Source organism: Lipotes vexillifer, unplaced genomic scaffold (assembly GCF_000442215.2).
Source record: "Lipotes vexillifer unplaced genomic scaffold, Lipotes_vexillifer_v1.1 scaffold397, whole genome shotgun sequence".
Lineage (NCBI taxonomy): Eukaryota > Metazoa > Chordata > Mammalia > Artiodactyla > Lipotidae > Lipotes > Lipotes vexillifer.
Window position 1 is genome coordinate 2,940,550 of NW_006772681.1, and position 18,297 is coordinate 2,958,846.

General features: G+C 43.3%; 1 protein-coding gene across 1 annotated transcript in view; it reads right to left on the minus strand.

Annotated features, from left to right (window-relative positions):
* The window catches only part of PHF20 (PHD finger protein 20), a 138,312-nt gene that overhangs the window by 42,195 nt on the left and 77,820 nt on the right, over positions 1 to 18,297 (minus strand). The window contains exon 11 of the mRNA XM_007447754.1: positions 2,521 to 2,799. Coding sequence (XP_007447816.1) covers positions 2,521 to 2,799 — 279 coding nt within the window. The remainder of the gene's footprint in view (positions 1 to 2,520; positions 2,800 to 18,297) is intronic.

An 18,297-nucleotide genomic window follows, 5' to 3' on the forward strand; every position in this document is an offset into this window, starting at 1 on the left:
AAAAAAAAAAAAAAAAAAAAAAAAAATGAACCATGTATTCAATGGCGGAGAGATATAAACTTATCTAAAGGACACAGAATGGCCACCAAAGCCAGTGGGACTGGCCAGTAGGACATTATTAACATCCCTAAGGAATCAGTGGCCCTAATAAAACAAGCACTGCCCAGGCAAGAGGATGCTCCCATCTAACAACTGAGCCTGTCCTTTCTTCTTTGTGCCAGGAATACCCACAACCAAGAGCAACAGGCAGAATGAGACCTAAGTTTCCTTTTTACTCCCCAGAAGAGAGGCATTCGATAAATAGTCGTTGAATGAACAAGTCAATCTATCTTAGCCTGAGGCATTTCTAACTCCAGTGCTCTGCTCCAACGCTCAATAAACAAGGTCTAAGCTAGACAGAGAAGAGGAGTTTTGACAGCTGTTGCTTCGTTTTAAATAAATAACTGGCACCTGGCATTGAGCATCATTTACTGCTATCTGATTCAGACCACCCGGCTTTGAGAGATATCCATCCACTGGTGGGTACCTGAGCAGGACTCTGGTGAAGTTACTAAGGTGGAGAGTGCTGCCATGCCCTGCAGCCCACATGGGGAGCCCCTCCTGGGTGACTACTGGCCAGCTGGCCTTCCTCAGGCAGCTCCTTTTAGCTCAATGCTTGGGCTCGCCAAGTGCACAGCTAGACTGCCTACAGCTAGTGTACATCTAGTAATCGAGCTGCGTGGGCCAATTCTGTGGCCACCAGCCATATGCAGCTACTAGCACCTGAAATGTGGTTAGTCTGAACTGAAATGTTCAGTAAATGTAAAACACATACTGGATTTTTTTTTAATTTATTTTATTTGTTTATTTTTGGCTGCACTGGGTCTTTGTTGCTGCGGGTGGGCTTTCTCTAGTTGTGGTGAGCAGGAGCTACTCTTCGCTGCAGTGCGTGGGCTTCTCATTGCGGTGGCTTCTCTTGTGGAGCACGGGCTCTAGGCGCATGGCCTACAGTAGTTGTGGCACACAGGCTCAGTAGTTGTGCCTCACGGGTCCTAGAGCACAGGCTCAGTAGTTGTGGCGCACGGGCTTAGGTGCTCTGCGGCATGTGGGATCTTCCCGGGCCAGGGCTTGAACCCGTGTCCCCCGCATTGGCAGGCGGATTCTTAACCAATGTACCACCAGGGAAGTCCCACATACTGGATTTTAAAGGCTTAATACAAGAAAAAGAACACATAATAGCTTATTAAGTAGTAACTTCTATGCTGATTACATGCTGAAATGATAGTATTTTGGATATTTTGAGTTAACACAATTTATTAAAAGAAATTTCAGGGACTTCCCTGGTGGTCCAGTGGTAAGGAATCCACCTGCCAATGCAGGGGACGTGGGTTCGTTCCCTGGTCAGGGAACTAAGATCCCACATGCTGCGGGACAACTAAGCCCACACGCCACAACTAAAGAGCCCATGTACTGCAACCACTGAGCCCGCGAGCTCCAGAGCCCACACACCACAACTAAAGAGAAGCCTGTGTGCCACAACGAAGATCCTGCGTGCTGCAACTAAGACCCAACTCAGCCAAATAAATAAATATTAAAAAAAAAAAAAAAGAAGTTTCACCTGTTTCTTTTTACGTTTTAAAATGTGGCTACAAGAAAAAGTTACAGGCTGACATTATATTTCTAATGGATAATGCAGCACATATGACTAAGAAACTGCCACTTGACACATTATGTCTTCACAGCCTGGCTAAGAACTGACCTCTCACAGGGTCAGAGATCACCTTAGTCTGCACGGCCCTGACCTGCTGTCTGAAACCCAACTCTGTACTCCCTTGGGAACACTGTCAGACGTTCCAGGAGCTCCATATACCATCTAATGCCTATGTATTTTAACAGAGAAGTTCAAGCCAAAAAATATATAGTGATGTTACAATTTCAGGTAAAACGAAGCTGGGAAGCTTGTAGAATTTACTGGAAACTCATTAATTACTCTGAAACTCCCAAGAAACATGTAATTTTTCAATTTCTGTAAGTTTTAGAATAAGACGTGAACATGAGATTTTATGGTAACCCTTACTACCACCACTGTAGTTTCTATGTAAAATAAACAGTGTTGTTAGAAAATATCTTCGGTTGCAATTATGACAAAATTGCACCCAGAAGGAGAATCCCACATCACCTCTTAGTTCTTCTGTTCTGTTAGCAGGGACGGGATGACATGCTGTTCCGAGCACTAGTTCTCCTGCTGGCTTCTAACAGAGCTCCCTTTCCTTGATTGTTCCCACTCCATACCAAGAGTACCAAGACCTTCAGAGGCTAAGTGACTTTCTCAAGGTTAACTTGAGCAGCAAGAGGTGGAGGTAAGAATGAGAGTCAGGTATTTCTACTTCCTCCAAGAAGGCTACAACTCCACAAGGCAATTCCTGAGGATCACCTGTCATTTTCAATTTTGAGGGATTCAACTGGACCAGACCAACCTAACCCCCGCTTTCTGTGTCAGCCCTTCATGATACAGATACAACCCAGAACCAAAATGCTTACTTGGGGAACTGGCCGAGACCCGCTTCCTGGTCAGGCTCTCCTGGCTGGCCTTGTCTGAAGCTGAAGAGCCCCTCGTCTGGACATGCCTCTTTCCTGAGTTCTCCTCTGGCTCTGGTGACTTCTCCATTCCGTGGAAATACTTCATGTGATAGTGCAACAGTTTGGCTTTGCGGAAAAATTTTAAACAATCCACAACCTTGCACCTAAACTTGTGATCTAGGTCGACAGCTGGTGCTTTAGATGTCACAAAATCATCTGTTTTCTTACAAGTATTTGTTACTGAAAAAAAAAAAAAAAAACAGATCCCTCATGCTTATTCGAACTATTACAATACATGCATTAACACAACATATGGCAACAGAGAGTGAGAGAGCAGCATGCATATGTAGACGGAGACATCAATGACTACTGCTGTTTGAAAGAATGGTGTAACTTCAGGGTAAATAACGGAGACTCAACTGTGATTCATCTTTTGAAAGAAGAGATCAACTTTTTTTTTTTCTTTTTTAAAGCAGCCACACAAGTTCTCAGGGTTTCAGAAGAACAAGGGAAAATCCTAAAAAAAAAAAAAAATCAGGGATCCAACCTAGCACTTGTTATTCATAGTTGGACCAGATTCAGACTTTCTACCATCCCGATACCTTTGTGCAGACAAGACTAGAGAATATTCTGGTAGGATCTCTTTATGAAACTGAAAGGATCTTACAATGGTTTTTGCACAAGGAGAGTAATTATTACAAAGCTTTTAGTATTGCGCTTTTGAGATTTCACTACCGTGTACTCTGATCAAGAGGATTCAGAAAAGAGGAGGAAAAAAAGACAACCAACTGAATGGAGCTGGAAGGCATGTGGAAAACTTGGAGAACTCAATGATCAAATTCAAAGAGACAAAAAAAAGTCTGACACCCTCTCCCCAAACCAAATAAACTGAAGGCAATGGTCTGTCATGAATCAATGACAAAAAGTAATGCTGTCACAAGGAATTCATAAGTGTTAGAAACTCAGTTTATTGAAGACTCCCTTCACAATGCCCTCACCCTAATGAGAGCAATCACCATAGACTCAAATCACTCCTACTCTACAGATTAAGTCACCCAAGCATATCCTGAATGGACAGAACTTTCTTGAGTGAATCAAATTTTTCCTAAATGCAATGACACAATTCCCATTAGAAGTGAATAGCATGCTGAACTTTTGGTAAATATTACGATTACTTTTTCAAGTACCGTTCCATAATCAGAAGGAATAAAAAAAATTATTAAGCTCAATCTGAATCATCCTCTACATTTCAAAATCAGCACTAGGGTATGATTATAAAACTAGGAGGCTTGGGACTTCTCTGGTGACACAGTGGTTAAGAATCCGCCTGCCAATGCAGGGGACATGGGTTCGAGCCCTGGTCCGGGAAGATCCCACATACCACAGGAGCAACTAAGTCTGTGAGCCACAACTACTGAGCCTGCGCTCTAGAGACCATGAGCCACAACTACTGAGCCCCGCACGCCTAGAGCCCGTGCTCCGCAACAGGAGAAGCCACTGCAATGAGAAGCCTGCACACCACAACGAAGAGTAGCCCCCACTCGCTGCAGTGAGAGAAAGCCTGCATGCAGCAACGAAGATCCAACGCAGCCATACATACATACATACATAATACATATATAAAACTGGTAGGCTTGATGATCTGATGGATTCTGTTACATAGGCATTTAAACAAGTAACAAATTATATACACATACACATCCCAAAGCATAATGCCTTAAATCACTTTCTATCCATGACAAGAGACATAACAAAGAGGTTCAAATCAGATACAGTTAAGAAAAAGTAACAAGAAATGAAATGGAATACATACTTCTCATACAAACAGTTGTACAGGAAAAACAAAAAAGTCAGTGAAGAAATTCAAAATTCAAACCTCCAATACATCCTAAAATTCTTTCTTAAAATACAAACAGTTTCTGTGGAATTTCCTCCCCTTCGGCCTATTAAGTTGAACCATACGAATTTGCCGTTTTTGTAGGTTAAGAAAGGTTAGATATTGGCCATTTCATATGGTCGAACCTAATAGTTCCCTTTCCATCTGACACTGTTTCAAAAAATCACTGCAGAAAACTCCACTTACCACTGTGTGAACAAAGCTAAGGTCTGAGGAGGTCAGAGAGCATCAACCCTGCCTACTATCACCTGAGGACCTCAGCAGTCAAGTTCAGCTACAGTAAACTCAGCCATCCTTTGGCTTGTGTTTGAAGCCCTGTTTTGTGATCAACTTATTTATAATAGAAAAGAAGAATGCCAAAATACAAATACCTTTGAATTAAAAAAAAAAGTTAAAAATAATGAGAACTTTGAACCAATTCCATGAAGAATTGCCACTCTTTCTATGCAAAACCTTTGCACCCTTGTGTACACACATGGGCCATTTGCATAAGGCAAAGACAGGATGGTGGTTAAAAGTGTGGGCTCTGCAGCTGGACAGCCTGGTTCAAATCCTGGCTCCTCTAATTACTCCTCCTGCCTCCTCAGTTGCCTCATATGCGGAGTGGAGATAGTAATAACAGTAACTACTTCACTGAGGTGTAAGAATTAAATGAACTACGTGCAAAGATTCTAGAAAAACATCTGGCACATAATAAGTGTTCAATAAATATTGGCTCTTATTACTATATAGTTATCATTTTGTTCAATATCCTGGGATAAACTAGAATGGAAAAGAATATTTAGGCGTCGGGAAGCGCCGGGAAAAAGGCCTGTGGGCCACCGGGGGACTCCTATCTTCATGAAGTTAAAGTCTTTCCATCTGAGGAGCAGGCGCCCAACCCCGCGCAGGCCCAGCACGTGGACGCCGTAACTGCGCATTTCGGCTTCCTCCTGCACCCGAGGAGCCCCTGGCCCTGGAAGGGGCCGGGATGGTGCCTGACTCCGGGTGTCATCTCTGCCCAGACTGAGGGGGCATGGGGCCCCCAGGAGAGGGCGCCGGGTTCGGCCTGTCGAGTGCCGGGCAGGCTTCTTAGAGAAGAAACCTTCGAGCTGAGGCCTGAGGGCTGAGTAGTAGTTCTTATGCCCCAGGGAGTGACATGGGGTGGGAGAACCTAAGTCTCGGATTTTAGGAGCTTTGGACGCCACCACACTGAGCTCAGAGGAGGTTGCATCTGCCCTATTGTTGTAGTGACCCTATTGTTAATGGGCTGGAGACTTTAAAGACGTTTCAAGTGTATCCAGGGTGCTGACAAGACAATTTCAGAGTGTGGCGGCCCCGCGTGTGTAGCAGTCACCTTGACCAGGTGTGCAGGGGGCGGGGATAGGGGGATGACCCTGTGGCCACCATCCTGGCAGGAAGGGTGGGGTCCTGGAGGCTGAGATATCTTGCCTGGCTGGAGAGGAATATCCTGGTAGGAAGCGAATCCCCAGAGTTTGAGATGGGGAGAGAGAGGGCAGAGTCAAGGACAACATTGTAGTGCCAAGATTAGGTGCCTGGGCTGTAGCTTGAGGGGTTCTGTCAATGATACTTAGCCTGAGACTACATTGGGTCTTTGTTTTCAGATAATAGTTTTCCTTTTAATAAAGACCAGTAGAAGTTTAAAAAAAGAATATTTAGAAAAGAATGTATATATATTATTTCAAATATAAAATAATCTTGATAAACAGGCTTATGTCATTTATGGAATGTGGCAAGAGACAGATACTGGGTTGGCCAAAAGTTTCTTTCAGTTTTTTCCGTAAGATGGCTCTAGTTGCACTTGTCTTTAACTTCATACGAAACAATTTTGCTAGACTGTATGTGACAGCTGTCATATCAGCATGCATTAAAAAAAAACCTTATCAAAACTAGTGAATTTTTGTGTAGCCATTTTTAATATTGAAGATGGAAAAAAAAAGCAACATTTTCAGCTTATCATGCTTTATTATTTCAAGAAGGGTAAAAACTCAACTAAAATGCAAAAGATTTGTGCAGTGTATGGAGAAGGTGTTGTGACTGATCGAACGTGTCAAAAGTGGTTTGCGCGGGCTTCCCTGGTGGCGCAGTGGTTGAGAGTCCGCCTGCCATGCAGGGGATAAGGATTCGTGCCCCGGTCCAGGAAGATCCCACATGCCGCGGAGCGGCTAGGCCCGTGAGCCATGGCCGCTGAGCCTGCGCGTCCGGAGCCTGTGCTCTGCAACGGGAGAGGCCACAACAGTGAAAGGACTGGATACCGCAAAAAAAAAAAAAAAAAAAAAAAAAAAAAAAAAAAAAAAAAAAAAAAAAAAAAAAAAGTGGTTTGCGAAGTTTCATGCTAGAGATTTCTCGCTAGATGATGCTCCACGGTAAGGCAAACCAGCTGAAATGAGGTTGACGATGATCAAATCAAGACATTAATTGAGAACAATCAACGTTATACCACGAGGGAGATAGCCAAAATACTCAAAAGATCCAAATCAAGCACTAAAAATCATTTGCACCAGTTTGATTATGTTCATCACTTTGATGTTTGGGTTCCACGTAAGATAAGCAAAAAAAACCTTCTTGACAGTACTTCTGCATGCGATTCTCTACTTAAACATAATGAAAACGTTCCGTTTTTAAAACAAATTGTGACGGGCAATGAAAAATGGATACTGTACAACAGCAGCCCCCAACCTTTTTGGCACCAGGGACTGCTTTCCTGGAAGACAATTTTTCCACGGACCTGGGGTGGGGGTGGGGGGCGATGGTTCAGGCGGTAATGGGGGCACCAGATAAAGCTTCACTCGCTTGCCCAACACTCACCTCCTGATGTGTGGTCCAGTTCCTAACAGGCCTCAGACCAGCACCAGTCTGCAGCCCAGGGATTGGGGGCCCCTACTATACAATAATGGGGAACAGAAGAGACCGTGGGGCAAGCAAAATGAACCACCACCAACCACACCAAAGGCCGGTCTTCATCCAAAGAAGGTGATGTGTATATGGTGGGATTGGAAAGGAGTTCTCTATTATGAGTTCCTGCTGGAAAACCAAACGATTAACTCCAACAAGTACTGCCCCCAATTAGACCAACTGAAAGCAGCACTCGACGAAAAGCGTCCAGAATTAGTCAACAAAAAACGCATAATCTTCCATCAGGATAATGCCACATCACCTGTTTCTTTGATGACCAGGCAAAAACTTACAGCTTGGCTGGGAAGTTCTGATTCATCCACCATATTCATCAGACACTGCACCTTTGGATTTCCATTTATGGTCTTTACAAAATTCTCTTAATGGAAAAATTCCCTGGAAGACTGTAAAAGGCACCTGGAACAGTTCTTTGCTCAAAGAGATAAAAAGTTTGGGGAAGATGGAATTATGAAGTTGCCTGAAAAATGGCAGAAGATAGTGGAACATAAGGGTGAGTATGTTGTTCAATAAAGTTCTTGGTGAAAATGAAAAATGTGTCTTTTATTTTTGCTTAAAAACCAAAGGCACTTTTTTGCCAACCCAATATTATAATTATCAACCAGAGTGAAACATTCCTTTGACCAGCCCTCATAAGCTCTGGCTGGGAGACACATCACTCTGTAAGCATTCAGTTTTGTCTACACCCTACTAGAAATGTGAAATCCAAAACCAACCACAAGATTCCTAGCATGGCCATTCAATGGGATTATTACCCCCACCTTTCAGGACATCTTACTTTCACTAATTCAGCCTCCCCAAAATTTTCAAAAATATTATATTACATGGTGCTGGACAGTACACCAAGCTTGATCCACCCAAATCCTGAACTTTGTCCTGTTTGTCTTTTTAAAACACAAGTGCATTTCCATTTCCCCCAAAAGTTTTATCAAACTATACACTGGAAGTTACATTTAACCCTAATAAACTCCATCTTATTATTTTAGTCCAAGAATTTTATAACTCGTTTCTGTAATCCTATGTATTCTTAGGTCTTTATCCAAGCTGCTGATAAAGATCCAGTAGGACAGAGCTGAGGACAGCCTTCAGAACAAGCTTCAGGCTGACACCAATCAATTAATGTACCCTCTGGGTAGAGTTACCTGAACCAACTGAACTGCATCTGTACAGATTACCAATGCACTCATATATCTATTTCCTCCTTGTCCATAGACAGATTTTAAAAGTGATATGGTCAAACTATCTGCTGAAATAAAGATATACCTAGTCTGACAGTGCTATACTAGACCCCCAAAATTCATATGGTGAAACCTAATTCCCAATGTGATGGTATTTGGAGGCGGAGCTTTTGGGAAGTGATTAGGTCATAAAGGCAGTGCTCTCATGAATAAGACTAGCGCCCTTATAAAAGAGACCTCAGAATTCTCCCTTGCCCGTTCCTCCATGTGAGGTTACTGTGAGAATATAGCTGTTTATGAACTAGGAAGCTGGCCCTCACCAGACACTGAATCTGCTGGCACCTTGATCTTGAACTTCCCAGACTGCAGAACTGTGAGAAATACATTTCTGTTGTTTATAAGCCACCCAGTCTATGGTATTCTGTTACAGCAGCCCAAATGGATTAAGACAGACAGTCTACCAATCCAGTAAGCCTCTCAAAAGGAAATACGTTTAGTTTGGCAGGATAAAAACCTTCCCCCCCAAAAGCAAAACCCTTGATTCCTCACAGGTAAGCAGACAGTGGAAACAGCTGGTCCTCCAAAGGTAAACAAGCTTGGCACTCAGGTGGCCACCTGCCTCAGAGGTGGTATTAGGATCAAAGAGGCTCAGGTAAACAGATAAACTCCCCAAGAGAAAAGACACTACCTGGTGTCACTGTCATGAAGCCCCTGGCCAAACCAAGAGCTCTTTTCAAGATGGCAACGTTAATAAGACAAAATGAGTTGCTGCTTTTTGTCTGAAGGAATAAGAAAGGCTTGAGAATTATGAATCTTCAACCACAGAAGTTCAGGAAGTAATAAGATTACCCCCATAAACTCAACTCAGTGAAGTATATATATAACTCATTGATATACAAGCTCTGCTGATTATAAGCCAGTAAATATAACCTACCTTGCAATGTGGAGAAAACACAATCAACACAAGCATCAGGGTGAGACAAGCAGCAAAGAGGATAAAATTAATTGTGGATAATAGCCTGTGACAAAATCTGATAAATTACACAATTAACTGTAACTTCAGGGACTTCCATGGTGGTCCAGTGGTAAACAGTCCATCTTCCAGTGCAGGGAGCACTGGTTCGATCCCTGGTCAGGGAACTAAGATCCCACATGCCGCAGGGCAATTAAGCTTGCGCACCTCAACGAGAGAGCCCGTGTGCCGCAAACTACAGAGCCCACGTGCCCTGGAGCCTGCACGCTGCAACTAAAGAGAAGCCTGCGCGCTGCAACAAAGACCTGGCACAGCCAAAAAAATAAGGAAAATAAATAAATAACATAAATATTTAAAAAAGAAAACAAAACTATAACTTCAGACTCACAAATGAAGAAGTAGATCAAACATCCCAAGACTTAAGCAACTGTTCCTTTTTCACGAAGGTCTTGCAAGCTGAACACAACATATTTTTTAGAGATATGAAAAATTGCATTTTCCAGACTTCACAATTTTATCCTAATTTTCCCATATGGCAGCCAAATAAGCCCTCTGTATGCACAATGAAAACTGCCAGTTCAGCCAGTGCAGGCCTCTGGCACACCTCTCCCACATGCAAACCAAGCCCTGTTCAGCCTTCAAAGGCCACCTACTTGTACGATGCTTTTTCCTTGGTCTCTGAGCAAAAAACATTCTATCCTGCCTTCTCTGAATTCCCATAAGTACTTCATGGAAAATAAATCTTATAGCATCTGTCCCTTTCTATTTGTATTACAGTTAGTTCTGTTCATTCCTTTTCATAAAATACTGAAATGAGGAGTGCACTCCATTCTTTACCCCTACGGTACTCAGCTCAGGGCACTACTACTTCAAACAAGAGAGTCAGCCTCTCCAAGACAGTTTCCTTACCATCAAATGGGAATAAAAATACTTATTTCACAAGGCTCCCACATGTTTCCGTGAAGAGAAGAGAAAGCCTATTACTAACTGCAATAGGTTACTTGAACATTAGCCGTCATCTGGGTTGGCACTGACCTCACAGTTGTTTGCTTCCAACAAAGTTATGCATAATCCCAGCCAGGGATCCACGTACCAGGGCACGACCTGACAAAATTTAACATCTAATTGCCCCACTTTATTAATCAAACACTGAGGTGTTAGCGGTAATTAATAAAAGCACAACAGGAACAGCAAAATGATGCAACCAGTAAAAATGTTTTACTTTTTTTTTTTTTTTTTTGGCGGTACACGGGCCTCTCACTGTTGTGGCTTCCCCTGTTGCAGAGCACAGGCTCTGGACGCGCAGGCTCAGCGGCCATGGCTCATGGGCCCAGCCGCTCCACGGCATGTGGGATCTTCCCGGACCAGGGCACGAACCCGTGTCCCCTGCATCGGCAGGCGGACTCTCAACCACTGCACCACCAGGGAAGCCCTGTTTTAAATTTTAAAAGGAAGAATTTTAAAACAGAATATGCACAGCATAACTATGCTAAAGAAAACCCTCAAAAAAATGTTTCAGGGCTTCCCTGGTGGCGCAGTGGTTGAGAATCTGCCCGCCAATGCAGGGGACACGGGTTCGAGCCCTGGTCTGGGAGGATCCCACATGCCGCGGAGCAACTAGCCCAGTGAGCCACAATTACTGAGCCTGCGCGTCTGAAGCCTGTGCTCTGCAACGAGAGGCCGCGATAGTGAGAGGTCGGCGCACCGCGATGAAGAATGGCCCCCCGCTTGCTGCAACTAGAGAAAGCCCTCACACAGAAATGAAGAGCCAACACAGCCATAAATAAATAAATAAATAAAATTTAAAAGAAAGTTTCAGCAAAACAAAATTATATATAAGAATAACATATAAAATAGTGTATTTTTTGTTTAGAATAGTAAGAATATAAACAATGGTACCCATTTTGCATTTGAGATTCCAAGGTAAAAAAATGTGATTTTTTTCCCTATTCTTCCATGTTATAATACCCATATTATTTCACAGTAGAAAGAATATAATTATTTTATATATTATATTACACTCCTCCCCAGAATGGTGTTCCTGTGACAAAAGAAATATGGTGATAGAAGCATGGTCAAGCAACCAGGAGAAATGGTTGCCAAAAGGGCCTGCTGGGCCACAGTCTACAAAAATCCCAAGTCTCACACACAGTGTCTATTTCCCAATGGGAGGACAGTTCATTGGAACATACGTCACTGATGGCACCAGCTAAATGACATCATCCACTCTAGGGATACTATGGTCCTTCGTCAACATGAGAGCAGTTACTAGGCGACAAAGGGCAGAAAATATGTAAATAAAATCCTCCAGGGAGTGGGATTTCCCTGATGGTCCAGTGGTTAAGACTCAGTGATCCCAATGCAGGGGGCCCGGATTCAATCCCTGGTCAGGGAACTAGATCTCACATGCCGCAACCAAAGATCCCACGTGCCACAACTAAAGACCCAGCACAGCCAAATAAATTAAAAAAAAAAAAATCCTCCAGGGAGCCTGGTTCAAAAGCCAGGAGTAATCAAATTATCCTTGGGATAGAGGGTAAACTACTGACACCAATTTATTTTTGTTTTAGAAAGTAGTATGGACATCAGTATTTGCAAGTAGTTATGGGTATTTACCATTTAAATGCTGTGCTCTTCCTCATGCTGAGGATTTTTGTATGGAAGAATTGAGGCAAAGCATAGAGTTCTATCCTAGGCTCCCAGGCTCAAAATCCCAAGTCACCCTCTGCTCTTACCTCTCCCAAATTACTACTATACCTTGGTATATGAGGGGTAAAATGGTCCACAGAATTTGCATTTGCTTTTAATAACGGCATAACTCTAAGGAATGTTCTCTTTTTTTTCTTTTTTTTTGCGGTGGAAGGGTAGAAACAGACTATAAAATGTCTCTTAATAATCCTGCCTCCTGGTATTCACGCCCATGTGTAATCCCCTCTACTTGAGTGTGGGCAGGACCTATAACTTGCCTCTAATAGAACAGGCAAAGGTGACAGCATGTCACTTTCATAATTATGTTATGTAAGACTGTAGCACCTATCTTACTAGCAGGCACTCTCCCTTGCGGGCTAGATGCAACAAGCTGCTACGCTGTGACCTACTCTATGGAGAAGCCCATGTGGCAAGGAACTGAGAGCACCCACTAAAAAACTGCAGCTCTCGGGACTTCCCTGGTGGTGCAGTGGTTAAGAATCCGCCTGCCAATGCAGGGGACACGGGTTCGAGCCCTGGTCCAGGAAGATCCCACATGTCGTGGAGCAACTAAGCCTGTGTACCACAACTACTGAGCCTGTGCTCTAGAGCCTGCGAGCTGCAACTACTGAAGCCTGCACACCTAGAGCCCGTGCTCCGTAACAAGAGAAGCCACCACAAAGAGAAGCCCAGGCACCGCAAGGAAGAGTAGCCCCTGCTCACTGCAACTAGAGAAAGCCTGCGCGCAGCAACAAAGACCCAACATAGCCATAAATAAACAGAAAGAAAAGAAAGAAAGAAGAGAGAGAGGGAGGGAGGGAGGGAGGGCGGGAGGAAGAAGAATATTTAAAAAAATAATAAAACTGTAGCTCTCAGTCTGACAGCCTGCAAGGAACTGAATGCTGCCAACAACCATGTGAGCCTGGAAGCAGACCCTTCCCCAGTAGATTTTTCAGATGAGAACACAGCCCTGGCCAGCCCCTTGATTTCAGCCTTGCAGAGAACCCTGTCAACCCTGTTAACCCTAGACTTCTCAACCCACAGAAACTGTGAGAAAATAAATATGTTGTTTTAAGCTACTATTATTATGTTTGTAGTAATACTGTCACACAGCAAAAGATAACACAGAGTAGGATCAGAAGCTCTCTTGTTTTCTATTTGCTGGGGCAATGCTTTATACTTTCCCTTTTATGATAAGCATATATCACCTTTTAATAAAAAAGGTTTTTAAACTATGTTTTCTGAAACTTGGCTTAGAAATAATGTCCTATATAACACCCCCCCTTTTATTAAATTTATTTTATTTATTTATTTTTGTATGTGTTGGGTCTTCGTTGCTGCACGTGGGCTTTCTCTAGTTGCAGCAAGCGGGGTCTACTCTTTGTTGTGGCGCACGGGCTTCTCATTGCGGTGGCTTCTCATTGTGGAGCACGGGCTCTAGGCATGCGGGCTTCAGTAGTTGTTTTGTATACCCACTGCCAGTACCTCAAAACCTCACAGTTGAATTAACTATGATGATGGTATTCACTCTGGCTGGCAATACTCAGTCTGGAATTCTAAGCCCATGTCAATCTAAGCACCATCTTGCTTTCCAAACTCATCTCCCATTAATTAATCCACAATGAGCCCTCAGCAGCTACCCCAGCCAACTGCTGGCCCCAGCATCTGCTTTATGCTCTCATGGCTTGCACCACTGCTCAGGCTGTGCCCGCTCCCTGCCATTCCTCACTGCCTCAGCCAAGTCTTTACTTCCACTCAGAACCAGCTCACTCCAAATGCAGGAAGGCATCCAGATGGCCCTGGCTCTCAGGGACCACATGCTATCAACTCCTGGCACAAATGACTATCTACTGCACCCCACCTTTAGCACTGCGGATCTGCTCTTGGATCTGCTGTTTGTCACTTCTCCAGACAGAGAATAAGGATCATCGTCCTGTGTTTCCTCAGCAGTGACCCCTAATACAGTTGGTATTCTTGTCAACAAAGACACCACATGACCCCAGTAGTTTAATACTTTTTGACATGTACTTGAAATTCTATAACGAATGAAACCTTTTTCAAGTCTGTGAAGGAATAACTTTCTCAGCTGCAAAGCAACAAAAAGCAAGCAAAGAGAAATGTAAACAGATTTAAATATTCACAGTCCAGTCAAATGTTCAGAATAAAAAAATAACAAAATGGGGCTTCCCTGGTGGCGCAGTGGCTGAGAGTCCGCCTGCCGATGCAGGGGACACGGATTCATGCCCCGGTCCGGGAAGATCCCACATGCCGCGGAGCGGTTGGGCCCGTGAGCCATGGCTGCTGAGCCTGCGCGTCCAGAGCCTGTGCTCCACAACGGGAGAGGCCACAACAGTGAGAGGCCCGCGTACCGCAAAAAAAATAAATAAATAAAATAAATAACAAAATGTCCATAAACAGAGGAACAGTTAAATAATTTATGGGAAGTCTGCACTATGTAATCCTAATCAGTCATTTAAAAGAATGAAGTAGCTCTGTACTTACTGATACTGATATGGATAATCTCAAGATACACTGTTCAATGAAAACAGGAAGTTGCCCAGTACATACTGTATGACCCCATGCATGGTTACAGAGGGGGAAAAAGTTATTATGAAAATGCATAGAGGGACTTCCCTGGTGGCACAGTGGATAAGAATCCACCTGCCAATGCAGGGGACGTGGGTTCGAGCCCTGGTCCAGGAAGATCCCACATGGCGCAGAGCAACTAAGCATAGAATCTGGTTGAACATATACAGGAATTTTTTATATTATTTTTGCAATTTTTTAATAAGCCTTAAATTATTTCGAAATAAAAACGTCTTTAATATATATCTAAAAAATACTATGAGGTCACAGAATAGCTAAGTGTGAGGAAAGCAACCCTGCCAAGGCTATCCACACTCAGCCCTCACAAAAATCACTGAGCATTTATTCCACAAGATGGCAGAGCTGCCTCAAATGCCAAAGCTGCTCCATATGCAGCTAACGCCCCTCTTCTGCTCTAGACTAGATAGTGTTGCCTTCCCAGATCTCCCTCCTGCTGCCCAAGAGCCTCCTTCACACTAATCTCTCAGATCATGACTTCACCCCAAGTTAGAAATTCCAAGACTGGCACCAGCTCAGGACAGCAACCTCTAAACAGTGACTAAAACAGCAGCATCCTGGCCTCCAGGGGCCTCACTGGATGTTTCTGAGGATGATCCCGCCCTCCTTCCTGCTTACTTACATAACACATTCCTGGTGAATGAGTTCTCAACAACCCCCCCTCTCTCCCAGCAATCTTTCTGGATGTCCTGTACTCACCACTAAGCCCATGTTCCAAAAGAAACACCAGGAAAACCATTCAATTTCCAGATCAACACTTCCTCCCCACCTCAAATTAAAGAATTCCAAAGGCACCACCCTGCCTGGAGTACTGACATCACTTGTACCACACACTGCTCTTCTTAGTAGGCCACCCTACTAAGCCTCTTACTCAGAGTATACACACTGCTTTAACAACTGCCCTCGAGAGCAGTGCAAGTTCTGTGTCACATACTGCACAACCTCTCTAAAGGCAGGGACTGTGTTCACATCACTTGATTTATATAGCACCCAGCATCTCATCACATGGCATTAGGTACTCAGTCAGAAGACGGGAGTCAGAATGACCCAGCTATTAGGAAATGTGCTACTCTAACTCTGGCTAAGTTACCCCTTCTTGCCAAGTACTAGGCTCTTCTATAAAACAGGCAAATTAATAGTGAAAAATTAGAAATACCTTAAATATCTTTCAGCAGTGGATAGTTAAATTATGGAATACCCACCCAACGAAATAAGTCATGCGTAATCGTGAAAGAACTATGAACTGACATGGAAAAATACTATAAATTAAGATGACAAGCCATTGACTAATATAAGAATATGATTCTATTATTGTGTTGGTTTTTTTTTAAGAAGATGTTCGGGGTAGGAGTTTATTAATTAATTTATTTATTTTTGCTGCATTAGGTCTTCATTTCTGTGCAAGGGCTTTCTCTAGTTGTGGCAAGCGGGGGCCACTCTTCATCGCGGTGCGCGGGCCTCTCACTATCCCGGCCTCTCTTGTTGCGGAGCACAGGCTCCAGACGTGCAGGCTCAGCAGTTGTGGCTCACGGGCCTAGTTGCTCCGCGACATGTGGGATCTTCCCAGACCAGGGCTCGAACCCGTGTCCCCTGCATTAGCAGGCAGATTCTCAACCACTGCGCCACGAGGGAAGCCCCCTATTACTGTGTTTTAAAAAAGCTACATGGGGGGCTTCCCTAGGGCACAGTGGTTAAGAATCCGCCTGCCAATGCAGGGGACATGGGTTCGATCCCTGGTCTGGGAAGATCCCACATGCCGCAGAGCAACCAAGCCCGTGCGCCACAGCTACTGAGCCTGCACTCTAGAGCCCGTGAGCCACAACTACTGAGCCCGCACGCCACAACTACTGAAGCCCGTGTGCCCTAGGGCTCATATGCCACAACTACTGAGCTCGCGTGCTGCAACTACTGAAGCCCACGCGCCTACAGCCCGTGCTCCGCAACAAGAGAAGCCACCGCAATGAGAAGCCCGCCCACTGCAACGCAGAGTAGCCCTGCTCGCCACAAGCAGAGAAAGCCTGCACGCAGCAACGAAGACCCAACGCAGCCAAAAATAAAATAAATTTAAAAAAAATAAATTTATTTTAAAAAAAGCTACATGGGTACATGTATGTTTGCATATGCACAGAACCATGTGTGGAAGGATGGAAGACCACACATCAAACTGTTCCATGGTTCCTTCAAGAGTGAGAAGAGTAAGGGAGGACTTTTCACCTTTTTTTTTCCTTTTACTTAGTTTTAATTTTTCCTAGCATATATCGGTTTTGAAATATGCAGGGGGAAAAAACCAGCAAAACGACTCTTCATATAATAATTTTTTTAAAATAAATTTATTTATTTATTTTTGGCTGTGTTGGGTGTTCGTTGCTGTGCGTGGGCTTTCTCTAGTTGCGGTGAGTGGGGGCTACTCTTCGTTGTGGTGCGCGGGCTTCTCATTGTCAGGGCTTCTCTTGTTGCGGAACACAGGCTCTGGGTGCAAGGGCTTCAGTAGTTGTGGCACGTGGGCTCGGTAGTTGTGGCTCGCGGGCTCTAGAGCACAGGCTCAGTAGTTGTGGCACACAGGCTTAGTTGCTCCACAGCATGTGGGATCTTCCCAGGCCAGGGTTCGAATTCAAATCCCCTGCATTGACAGGCGGATTCTTAACCACTGCACCACCAGGGAAGCCCTAATAATTTTTAAACAAGGGTCCTAACTGCCTTTACATCAGAGTAGTTGTGAAAATTCATCAAGAAGTAGTACTGCATTATTCAAAGATTTGCCCTGGAAAAACCACTAAAGCATGATCTTCAGTAATAGGTTAATTGAACCCAGAAGGAAAATGTGAGATGCAAGAAGTAATTGTAAGCAAAGAAACTGTTAAATAGTGACAATAATAATAGTAACAATGACTAATTGAGGCATTTAGAAAAATGTAAAGCTAAACATAAGACAAAGGAATCCTGAAAAGTCACGGAGGGTGATAATCAAGAGTTGATAGTAAGAGTTAATCAGCATAAGGGTAAAGGGGTTGATTATGTTTAGATTTGGTTAAATCAAGTATGCAAGAAGGAGGAGATATGGGGATATATGTATATGTATAGCTGATTCACTTTGTTATAAAGCAGAAACTAGCACACCATTGTAAAGCAATTATACTTCAATAAAGAGTATAATTTACTTACTGATTTATTAATATATTAATTTTTTTAAAAAGTAGTACTTATAAAGAATTAGTATTCCTTAGTGTTCTAATTGTGAAAAAGCAAATTTAAATTTTAAAAATCATCATTAAATAAAACCTTTCATTGCTGTCTCCTTATGACTCAATAGTGATGACCATACTAAGTGCACAAAGTCTGTAATGATCTTAAGTTCCTGCCATGTTGTTTTTCAATGAAGAATACTAATGATTAACTGATGTGATTTAACTTTTAATATCTTAGAAAATATTAAAATACCTGTTCACCTTTATTTTCCAAGTAGATTTTTTTTTTTTTTTTTTTTT